The 12,678-nt window shown below is 38.2% G+C and overlaps 1 protein-coding gene across 1 annotated transcript; it reads right to left on the minus strand.

The window, feature by feature from the left end:
* Positions 1-5,461: 5,461 nt before the first annotated feature.
* On the minus strand, positions 5,462-8,104 carry tmem141 (transmembrane protein 141). The gene is made up of 5 exons (XM_073478082.1): positions 7,964-8,104; positions 7,737-7,803; positions 6,174-6,257; positions 5,931-6,041; positions 5,462-5,687 (listed from the first exon to the last, which is right to left on the minus strand). Exons 1-5 carry the CDS (start codon positions 8,015-8,017, stop codon positions 5,626-5,628), a joined length of 378 nt encoding a protein of 125 aa, XP_073334183.1. The 5' UTR covers positions 8,018-8,104; the 3' UTR covers positions 5,462-5,625.
* Between the last annotated feature and the right edge of the window lie 4,574 nt (positions 8,105-12,678).

Here is a 12,678-nt window from a genome sequence, read left to right on the forward strand (position 1 = left end):
TCATAATTAACATAAAATGCCATCTAGTTTTGTGTTAAACTGCTCAGTGAACATCATCTCGTTCAATACACAACACCAACACCAACATGGCCGCCAACTCGGCACAGAAAAGGTACCAGAAAAGATGACAATCACAATAAACCTGGTCTTATTGACAACTGCAGTTATGTGAAAGGGGAGTTCTTCAGTTTTAGGAGCTGCTAATATACAGGACCAGCTCTACAGTATTTAAGTTACGGGTTTTGGTGAGCATTCAACGAGCCAATGTCACTCACGCAACTTTTGGCTGTGTAGTCTTTAAAATTACGTATTTTCACAGTCTCATATTTCGTTAGTTTTATGAGAAACTGCGACTTTCTTAAGTTGAAAAATGATCTTTTGAACTGACAAATATCATATGTTTTCAACTGAAGCGGGATCAAAAAACTGTTTGTCTTTCTGCATTCACTACCATACAAAGTTTTTCCAAAAATGAGTTCCCATGGGGTTCACCGGTTTGACGTAAACATTCACTCATTTACGGGGTGTGACTTGTCTAGCAAAAGATGGAAAAGATCCCGGTTCCCTCGTTTCAAGTCAATGGGTTTTCTGAATTGGTTTTCGGTTAAATGCCTGAAAGAAGGTCTGTGGTTAACAAAGGCTTATGATATTTAGCCTACACGTTTTGTTCTACAACATAAAATACATCATTAAATGTCCCACAATTGAATTATAAAGCGCTTACGTGTCATAAAAACAGCGGTTGCTAACAAGTAGCTAAATGAGACGACAGAAATTGTCGGGGACATTAAAGGTCATCATGCCAAACACTGAGACTCATCTACTCACTAGTCCGTCTTTACAGGCTGAATCTAGTTACAAACTATTCTAACTCTAATGTAGTCTGTTCGCCGAACTTTCCATCTGCATCAAGGTGAGTAATGACTCAATTTTTTATTATTGAGTGAACTTATCCTTTAAGCTTTTAAATATTTTTCATAATCCCACACTAGAAATGAAAATAATCTTAGTTACTTGCTTTTATGCCTTTTAGGCAACCACTGATGTGTACCAAATTAAAACTAAAGCCTAAAACTAATCATTTTTGACCTGGTTACACTCGGCTTCTATAAAGTGACAACAGTGGCAACAATAATCCTTTTTCAAGATTTTTTTTCTTCCTCAAAAGACGCTTTCATTCTGAATCAGCTTTAATATTATGTAATGTGATGTATATTAAGGGTTTCTCTAAGTTGGGCTGGAAAGCTGCATCCCTGCACACAACTTTCTCAGAGTCAAGCATTTCTGACATTTCTGTTTCTCTGTCTTCAGCGATGAGTCAGAGAAACTCTCAGTCCCTGCTCAGACCCATGTTTATCCCTGACCTGCCCAGACTTGAACTCTTATGTCCTGTCTCATCCCGTCAAAAGCTTAAGCGGCGATTAATGTTGAAGATACTGTCACTCTGTCACAAAGGACTCCCTGTAATTTACTGACTGCTTCATGCGTACGGTTATTTTTCCTGTCAGACCAGATATTGACTCACATATTTTCCCCATTATGTTATTCAAATACACTGTATGTTTCTCTATGAGAGGAGAGGCTGAAAGAGAGGACACACAATCAATAAATGCCCTCACAGCAAATGTGACAGTCAATCACACACCAGTTGTTCTTGTTAACACATTAATTTGCTGGAATTGATTATGGCCCTGGGCTAGAGAGACGGGCCAACTAGATGATCACATGTTCAATTGTCCAACAGTGGTGTTTCAGAGTAGAGATCTACATCAACTGTGGCTCACTTTTGGGATACAAAAATGTATGGTGGCCCTGAAGGTCAAAACACAACAACATTACAGAAGACAGAACAGCATTTCAGGAAACACAACAACATTACACAAAACACAACAACATTACACAAAACACAACAACATAACATTACAGACAACACAACATTACAGAAAACACAACAAAATTACAGAAAACACAACATTACAGAAAACACAACATTTTACAAAACACAACATAACATTACAGACAACACAACAACATAACATTACAAACAACACAACATTACAGAAAACACAGCAACATTACAGAAAACACAACAACATTACAGAAAACACAACAACACAACATACAGAAAACACAATGACCTTTCACAAAACACAACAACATACAGTGTGTTTTCTATTGTGTTTTGTGAAATTGTGTTGTGTTTCCTGAAATGTTGTGTTTTGACCTTAAGGGCCACCATAAAAATGCCCTAAATTGCATTTCTTTTAGGGCTTTTGTAGACGTCATTTCAGGCTTGACTGTTATATAACCAAAGAAAGACAAAGTGAAGGAAAGAGGAGAAAGAGACACACACACTGTCCAGTCGCAGCTCAGCTCAGTGTCATCACTTGACACACAGGGTCAGACAAATGAGCATTCGCTCCTGCTCTCCTCATCGCTCTTTTCTCATGTTGTCACGCACATGCACTGCTGCCGCTGCTGCACGAACTGGCTGCACACTCGGACACTAACACACACACTCTTTAGGCTTTATAAACCGTTCCAGTGGTTGCCAAGCGTGCCAAAAGCCCAGTCCATACCGCTGTTTGTTTTAGTTATTGGACATGTACTGATCCTGCAGCTCAACTTGCCGGTCAGTCCTCTCATGTATAAAACACTGTATACACATGCAGTCTTTTCCCTCATTATGTCCTGTTTGCTCTCTGTTTCTCTAAGTCTTTTCCTTCAGCAGCATCAGTGTGCATGTGACAAAGGATTTGAGAGCTTATTCAATTCACAAAGCCCCTTTTTTTTTGGATGGAGAGAGACAGAAAGAGAATTCAAAACCTTCAAATCTTGGAGGTGTTAAATCAGATTTGAATTACAGTGGGAGGACAAGAGCGAGAGAGAAGCATGAGTGGGGGTGGATTCAGATTAAACCAAAGCCAGAATCTTCTCTTGCCTTTACTATGAGGATCACCAATCCAGACGTTCTTCTTTTTCATACATAGAAAAATGTTTCCTGCTACACTGGCGTGAGCTTGTGTCTCCAGCTCTCAGAATTAGAGGACTTTCTTTGGCTCGTTCTCCGTGAATCAAAGGCCTGGACTTTGGTCGCTTCATTCAGCCGAGGTGTTAAAGCGTGCTTGAAAGGCTCTATTGTTTCACTGGCCTGCACTGCGTGGTGCAGAATTTATGTTACTAACACCTTATTGTACAAACTAGCTGAGCTATGCAAATCAACTGGAGTGTTTAAAAAAGCAGTACGTTCTCTTATCTGGACGTGTTTACCAATTCAAAAAGATTCTGTAACGACACAGCCCACATTTTATTATAGATTCATCATTCATTCCAAATGTTTAAATGAATAGATTTGAGTCAGAATAAAGAGGATCGTTATCCTCAGGATCTGGACAGAGATTTTAAACGATCTTCTACACAATATTTGAAATCACATCCAGTTGATAACATCTGTCTCTCAGAAGGGGACATGATATAAGGATGGCCGTAGGGCTGCAACGATTACTTGATTGAAAGAAAATCAATTGCCAGCTGTCAGTGGCGATTCTAGAGTCTGTTGTGGCCCAAGGCAAAAATTCCCAGGGGGCCAGTCCAACCAGCGTTCATCACCATTATGTTATAAATAATCTGACAGCAACAAAAAAATGTACGAAATACAAACCTTTTAAAATGTGCCAACATGGGTGGCCATTGGGGGCTCTTTTTTACAAATTTCTGTGGGAGGCCCCAAACATTTGCCTGGTTTACCTCTCCTGACGGTGCACTTGTGTCAACTATTTTGATGATCAATTTATCACTTAAGTAATTTTAAAAGCAGAAATGTCAAATATTTGCTGGTTCCAGCTTCTTAGATGTGAGGATTTGCTGCTTTTCTTTGTCATTTATGATAATAAATGAGAGGTCTTTGGGTTTTGGACTGTTGGTTGGACAGAAGAAGAAATTTAAAGACGTCACTTTGGGCTCTCAGATACACATTTTTTGACATTTGTAGACTAAACAATTAGTTTTGAGATTAAATGCCAATGAAATTAATGGTTATTTGCATCCATAGATTGCAACTTTAAATTCAAAATGGTAGTACCTTTGAATCTGTGTACTTGCCAGGCAAGGATGAGCAATATTCCCCTCTGTGTCACATACGAAGCTTGGTATTATATCTGTCTATGGAGCAGCATGTAGTGCTATGCTCATATTATCACTTACTTATCTCTGGTAAGTGTATATATATATTAGGCTTGTACAGAAAAATACTAGGCTCTATCATTGTACATATATATATATAGAGAAAAGGTCCCTGTTTTTCAAATTAGCAGTTCAGTTTATCTTTATTTTACTTATCACTCATTACTTTTCTCATTACATGAACATGTGGGCGTCTTTGTGACTGCGGATGAGGGGACAGACGGATCAGTGCTCTGCTTTTTATACTCTTTGTATCAGCATAATTGACAAAATACATTACACGACATCCAGTCAACAGACACTTCTGTCCAAAGAAACTTAAAATGAGGGCATTCAAACTTGAAAGCACAAGATCTTAATGTCTAAATCAACAGAATATACATACGACAATTTTTTCCAATTTTTATTGTATTTTACACTTTTTATAACTATTTATGTTTGAATAATAAAACACAGAGTGGATTTGTGAATATGTTTATACCTTAATTAAACACATTTCTCAGTAAAATCATTAGAAGTCAGCTTTTAACAGGATTGAGGTAGACCTAAAATTTAAATGATAGAAACATGTCCCTTTTATTTTTTACTTCTCACCAGTTCTCATCCAGTGACAATTTCTTTATTTAAAAAAACTGACAAACTACATTTCGCCTCCCTCACGTCTTTTCATCTTCCTGACAAACTGCTCATGCTGTCATTATAAATTAGCACCTAACCTCATGGAATTGATGTTTTTGGCGCGGACGACAAATTGATATAAATCCAAAGCGGATTAATTTTTAGTCATTTTGAGATATGGCAGGGTTCATTACAGCATTGCTGAACTGAGGACGGATGAATGAACATGCAGTGGCTTAAAGCAGCAGCTGTAAATGATTTCACGTGGATTACACTGCTGCCTGGAGCATTTTATTAAATAGCCAAAAATGTTTATTTATTTAAAAGGATGAATCATGATTTGCTCTCTTCAGCCCAAGGCATACGTGATTAAAATGATCAATGTGTAATTTAGATCGTACACTTGAAAACCGGTTCGTTCAAGCCACCAGTGAATACAATACACAGCTGAAAATCCCATGAGGTCTACAGTGACAACTAGTGGCTGGCTTTGCTAAATCTGTTGCATGTCAAACTAACACATCCAAATACTGGATCACAAGCTTAACATGGAATTCCTCCAAAAAGCCTGAACTAATTCCTGACCTCTAATTCAGGAAAGTCTTCTGTTTATCCTCACAGTAATGCTGTTATGAAATTAAATAACACCACAAACTCAAAGTGAAAAAATGACGCTTCATTCATGTTCAAAACGAAAAGGAAAACCTGGAGTTAAATACAGCATAAACTATCTCACACTCAGCTTATCTGAATGTCTCCACCATTATAGATTTTCTGAAAACATGTAGTTATATACAGAAGATACACAAGTTTAAAACTATATGTTTAATCCATAACGTCGCCATATTTTGTCTTTCCAGTTCCTTTTGGTTCCTCTGGTTGAGACACTGAAAGACAAACACAAACACAGATAAACAGAAAGCACCGAACTATCTGTATTTGGTTCAACATGACTCAAGAACAGAGCTGGCACAGATACATCTGTTCAGCCCAGGACAGAAACGTATATACAGAACAGGGTGTCTTCTCCTATTTAATGGTGATCTAACAAAACAGTTACTCCCACATACATCCATATTTCAATATTTTCCAGAATGGTGAGCAGATCTGCAGACACACTCTGTACTCACCCTGCGGTGGCGATCTGTCCGGGACTTTTCCTGTTTCTAACAACATCCAAAGGTCTGAGCATTTCTGCGTTTCCCAGCGAGTCACTGCATAACTTCCTACTGATGACCCCACTGAGAGAAAAGACAGAGGCACAGTTATAAAAACACTAGTAAGCTGAGAGGAGGTACGGATGCCTAGAGAGTAAACAACTGTTGATGGCTTATGTGTTTAAACCCATTTGAAGTAAACATTTAATTTCTCACCCGTTGCAATGAGGAGGTTCCACTGGAGAGGATAAGGGAGCTTCCGCTGGAGAGCCTTCTGAATGACAAATAAAGCACTAGCACCTGCAAAAGCAACACAGTGCACACCTCAGTGACACATCTACAAGCTATCATACAATATTCAAATGTTCAAATATCCATTTTCACTTCTTTGCTTTCATTGAGAGGGAAGCTTGCTCAGGGAGGAGGAAATCTATTTACAAAGATAACATTTAAATCCGAACCATATCTTTATCTGGGTTTTCTTTTGTTGCTGCAGGCATTACCCCTTTCACCGATGCTGATTTTCAATAACCTTACACCTGCATGTGATGCGTGTACACACTGCTTCTCAGGTAGAAACTACAGATGAGAAAGCAAATTTGGAGGTTTTCCGGTGAGAAACGGCTGTATATTTCTTCATATGTTGTGAAAGTTCCAGATTTCAGTTTAAAAAATCCTGTGGTGAAAAGTAAGTAATTAATTATGCTCAAGTACCGTACTTAAATACACTTTGGAGGTACTTGTACTTTACTTGAGTATTTCGTTTTAACACTACTTCATACCTATATTCACCTACAATTCAAAAGGGCATTTTGTACTTTTTACTCCTCTATATTCATATCATAACTTTACTAGCTACTTGTAGACTCAGATAATAATACTATATATCATCAACAAATAAATCATGGTGTATTATTATTATTGATAAAGATAAGGCTTGATTGAAGCTACCTATTATATAAAGTAATGTAAATTCGCTCCAACTTTACCTGCTGCAACATTAAAATGATGTACACCTTAATGTATCCATAATTATAATTCAATAATATGATACATTAATCTAAATGTATATTTTGCAAATACTTTTGTACTTAAGTAAGGACTTTTTACTTGTAACAGAGTATTTTTACACTGTAATATTGTTACATTTACTTAAGTAAAAGATCCGGGTACTTCCTCCCACCGACAGCAATGATGTGTCCAAGAATAATAATAACTTTGGGGATGATTAACAGCCACATGGACAAAACCAAATCTATTCTCAGTGTCCTTCCAATGTCAATATTTTTTCTCTACCTGTTTGGGTATGATGTGTGAAACCACAGATCACAGATGTCTGAAGTTCATCATGTTAGATTTTATTGTAACAGAAGTCAAACCAAACCCCCTTTTTTAAGCGTTTAGCTCTGTGATGAGTTCAGTGCTCACCATGAAAAGTAGAACATCCTGTTCTATTGATGCCAGAAACATTAGCAGAATATAGCTCCCTCCTGTGGTGTATACTGGTCCAGATCATGTTTAGTCTGTAGATTTGATCATCTTCTTACTTCTTACTTAATGTTAAAGTATTGACATGTAGGAATGTAGCTCAATTATTAAATCATAGATTGGTTAGTTCAGGGACTGATTTAGAAATACTGAAATAAAGAGTGAAAATACATAAAACAGTCCAATGTGATTTCTTTTACAATCTGATTATTCAGTTACGATGATACAATATTAAAATGACACTGTAATTTAAAGTGTCTCTAACAATATGTTAAATTACACAACACTCACCGAGAATAAAGGTCCCTGTCCCCTTCATGAAGGCGTGAGACTGACAGGCAGCGTAACTCCCCAAACCCTGAGAGTGAGAAAACACCATTCATCCTCTTGAAACACTTTCATTCAACTTTCTAGTACATAACAACGGTCTCAACAGGCAGCAGCTAATTCATTTGACTGTCAGTGTCCAGCAGAGATCAACAGAGATGATTTTAAAAGGTACAGAAACAAAAACCCACCGGATGTTTTGCTGCCACCGCATCGTCCACTTTGGTGAGACCGATGTTCACCATTTTATTGGCTGTTGTGAAACTGGAGGTTAAAGAAATAATATCATCAGCTCATGCTGCTGAGTGTATACATAACTAACCCTGCTGATACTGAACTTCCGTGCTGCAAACCGAGAAACACACAGAACGAGAGAGGACCAGCTGTTTGTATAAAACACTAGCGCCACCCGATGGACAGGAGGTGGTACTGCAGCTTCGAGCAACTATAAAGTTCAGAGTTCTGGTCATCATACAATATGACAATTAAATAATTATGGGAAAACATGAGCATAACAAGCAATAAAATGTAGAAAATAAAAATGATACTGTTAATAACCATACTTAATGAATAATATTAACATGAGATGCATACATAGCATGTGGATTGCTGCTAACAGGCGGCTATTCAGTCCTTTAAGTACTAATACCGCTTCTTTACTTACTTATTTACTTTGGTTAGTGCACTGTACTTCTAAACACATAGTTAAAGCACAATTAAGTCCAGTAAACAGATTCACAGATGAAAGTTAGTGCTTAAATAAAGTCATCATTGTAACCTGTCTCTATATGTCTGCTACATGTCATGTGAGCCTGCCACAACAGCACAGCCTGCTGACCTCTGACCTTTGTGACCCCTCTGTCGAACTTTGTCCTCAGTGACCTCAATGAGGTAAAGGGCTCTGCAGAAAGACTTGAGATGAGCGGGAAGAAGACGAAGAAGGAGAAGAGGCAGATGGACCGAATCCAACTACTGCTGCGAACCAAATAACTACACAGAGGCTTAAGTTACAGCAGAGCAGCTGGACATCTGTTACTTGTTACGCGGGAGAGAGAAAAGAAAGAATAGTTCAGAGACATTAGTGATGAAAGCCACAGAGATGAAGAATCTTTTAGTATGTTCTGAAGTTCAGTCAAATCTACCACCAGGAACCATGAAGGGAGAGGGCTGACTGTCGATACCAACTATAAGAACAGTGAAGCGCCAATCCACACGTCGGATGGTTCAAGTTTTCACTTCAGCGTTCACATCTTTCGGAAAAAACATGCAGCTCACCATCAAATCAGAGGGAGGCAGTGATGGAGGATGTTATCTGACTGAGCAGCCTGTTGAGGTGGTGTAAGAGGGAAATCAAGTGTTCACAAAAGTGTTCTCTATTGATCAACTAAATGATTTACTAATCAAATCAGGGGCTCTGGGCTATTTTATGCTTTGTCAAGCATAAGTCAAGTCTTGCCGTGAAGCTCTAGAAAAAACTTGTGGATGACGAAACTTCACGTGATTTTCCATCAGCATGGGGTTGAATAGATAATGACTGAATTTTCATTTTTGGGGGAACTTTGCCTTTAATACCCAAAACACGACAAGAGAATTTGTTGACGTTGTGTAAAAATGGAGACTATACATGTCAAAATTTCATTCACTAAATTATCTACAATACAAAGACATTTAAGACACTTTGCTGACATTTTGAAAATTTTGGGGTGAAATGTTCCTTTAACGAATAGTTTATAAACCACTATAATATTGCTGTAATCAGATATGTTTGTAAATGTATCTGTTAACAAGTGTAACTCCTCTTGTGTAGAAACAGATAATACATAGCATACAGTAAAATGCAGTTAAAATGTCCTTAAAGCTACATTTTAGTGTTATAAACCATTTGTTCCATGTTTGTACGGTGCTTATAGGGAGGTGACGGCGAAGTGTTAGCAAACTCTGGCTCCATATGCTTTCACGTTTGTGAATAGTCTACACAACACAAACATGTTATCTAATTAAATAAAGCTGCATATGGAGCAGGAGTGTGCAACGCCTTTTTCACTTTGCTGCCATCAGTGATCAGCACCTCATTAAAGCCCTCGGTGTGTTGCCTCGCTGTGATATAGCGAAGCGTTAGCAAACAAATATGCTAATTCTTCTGCTAATTCTCCACTCCCACATTTGTCACCATCATTCACACTTAACCGACTCCACACGCCAACTCCAACAAATGAGGTTCATTTTATTTATTATCATTTTACATTGGAAAAGCAACCGTCAGTTATCCCCAACTGTTCTTCCATTCACATATTGTAGCTCTTTATTTCTAGGTGATTAATGTTTATATTCTTACAAAACAAAACAAAAAAAAAAAAGATTTCAGACACAATCTGTACACTCCAAATCCAAATCACACCCCTCCCTTCAACCCGTCTAGGACAAATACGCTAACATGGGAGCCAAATTTTTAGTGCAGTGTTGAAAACCTGTTCACACACACACGCACGCACACACACATACAAAATAAACAATCAACGAGTCGCATGTACATCTGTGAATTACATGCTTACTAAGTGTCTGGACTCCTCATCTAAGACACAAGAGGACACAATAAGCAGGTGTGTGCATTGTAGGTAATACAAGGAAGGCAGGCGATTGAGGAGAAGTCGACACAGAATAATTTCACTCGGACCGTCTTGTCTTAGAAAACAAAAAGCAGGAAATGGTTCAGTTCATAAAACCACTATCCAGAATAAAATTTTACCAAAGGTGTGTAAAGGGGAGGGGGATTCAAGTTTTACACTCCCAGACGTCTCTCACATGGAAGATTTTAGTGACAATGATGGTGTGCAGTGTTTTCATGGAAAATCTGGGAAGGGCAACACCGAGGAGGACTCACACACTCACTCATTCGTTCATTCGGGATCGAGAAAGAAATCAAAAGTAGCAGGGTTGAAGTGTTCAGTCCCCCTCCCTGCCCATAAAAGATGTGACATAAAAAGGTCCCACATTGTCCACTTTTGTTTTTATAACCTTCAAATATCACCAGGACAAAAAACATGTTTCACAATCAAATGTTTTAAATAAATATAGCTCCATTGATAGAATTTCTTCAAAAAAATAACCCTTAGAGCAAACTCTCACACAAGAAACTGAGCAGGACCCCAATCATCCCCCCCTCCCCTCCCCCGGCCCCAACACACACACATACCGTAACCCTGCAGATGCAAAAATACAGTTGGAAAGACAGGTGTCTGTTAAAAACCAGCGAACTACGACTGACTGGAGGGATTTAAACCAGCTGATACAGGAGCGCCAAACAACAGGTCAGAGCAGACTTTGGCAGAGACCATTTCTCACGTGTTGTTTACTTTTGATCATCGGAAAACGTTTGACAGATACTTTGTGTCTTGAGAGAATTAAATAATTATTGTGTGATAACAAGAAAAGCAGTTTCTTTACTCTGAAAATGCTTTTCAAAGTACCAATAACACCAGAAGCGGCTTTTTAAAACAGGAACTTGAGAACTTTGAAAAGGCTGTTATAAATCCAGTTACTTCAGGTGATTAAAACATTGTACCTTGTCTTAAACAACAAAAGTCTGTTCAAATTAAAGGAAAATAAAACAGAGATGCACCGACATCGGCTGAACAATTAATTTGTAATTGCAATTGTGCTTTGGTGAAATGTCATGCCAATAAAGCCTATTGAACTGAATTTTGCCGATATTTGCCTTATTGGCAAATAAGAGGACATTAAAAGGTGAAATATGTAAGAATTTTAGTTGGAAAAATTCTAAAATGTATCAACAGAGTAAAGAAATAACAGCATCAATATTATGTTAGAGGGGTTTTTGTATTGTGTTGCACAGATACCTACTGAAGTTAGTATGCTAACAAGCTAGGTCTGGCCTGTCCCGCGCCAAAGCTCCTGTGCCAACAGTGTAAACTCCAACACTCCACTGGTGCTCTGAGCTCCCAGTCCGGACCGCTAGATGCACGGCTTACCAAATCTACCTAGCTCACGACAGATCGAGTTAGCGGTTACTACGGTGATGAGCTGCCCTGTTTGTTTTGAGTATGAATTCGACATGGGGCCAATTGTTTTATACTGCACCTTTAACTGGAGGCAGTGGCCGATGTTCATTTGCTGTCTCATCAATCATGTTGGGCTATTATTTTTTAATAGTTATCATTTCTCATTAATAATTCAATCTTAAATAGGCAGTTGTATTGTGGGCAACTACTTCATACTATGTATGAATTGGCCACCTGTCGAACTCCAAACACAACGAGGGCAGCATATCACCAGAGTAGCCGCTAACTCTGCTAGTAGCTGTGGCTGCCACTAGCTAGTTAGCCCTGCAGATAGTGGTCCTCAGAGCACTGGGGGACAGTGTTGGTGTTAACACCGCTAGCACAGGAGCTTTGGACTGTTGGGAGGACAAGCTGGGCTAGCGAGTCGACATGCTAGCTTCAGTAGATATCTCCGCAACAAAATACACAGACGTCTTGGACATGTTGTCAAAACTGTTGTTTTTCACATTCTGTTGATAATTTTAATACATTTTGAGTTAAGTAAAATTCTTACATACGGAACCTTTAAAAGGTTGTTTAATACATTTGTACTCAAAAAGAGGGTAACGGTGGGTTAAATAACTTTAAAGCAGTTGAGTAGTTTTTATAATGAAGATCTATTTGTTTCCCTGGCTCAAAAAAGAAGGGAATAAATAACAAAAATGAAAACAATAAACAAATCACTATCAGCAGCTGCCATCAGCCAAATTGTTATTTTAAACATCGTGTCAGCCCAGAATTTTACAAATCGATGCATCCCGATAATAAAATAATAATAATAATAATAATAATAATAATAATAATAATAATAATAATAATAATAGGGTCAAGAAAACGCCTAGAAAAAG

The sequence above is a fragment of the Pagrus major genome, chromosome 12 (assembly GCF_040436345.1).
Source record: "Pagrus major chromosome 12, Pma_NU_1.0".
In the NCBI taxonomy this organism is placed as follows: Eukaryota; Metazoa; Chordata; class Actinopteri; order Spariformes; family Sparidae; genus Pagrus; species Pagrus major.

What these genes read in the sequence shown, in the direction of transcription:
- tmem141 (XM_073478082.1), bottom strand. Translation starts at nt 8,017, where the DNA reads ATGGTGAACATCGGTCTCACCAAAGTGGACGATGCGGTGGCAGCAAAA. An exon ending in GACAGGGACCTTTATTCTCG is followed by an intron (nt 6,258 to 7,736) that starts GTGAGTGTTGTG and finishes TTGCTTTTGCAG; the next exon opens with GTGCTAGTGCTTTATTTGTC. An exon ending in GAACCTCCTCATTGCAACGG is followed by an intron (nt 6,042 to 6,173) that starts GTGAGAAATTAA and finishes CTTTTCTCTCAG; the next exon opens with TGGGGTCATCAGTAGGAAGT.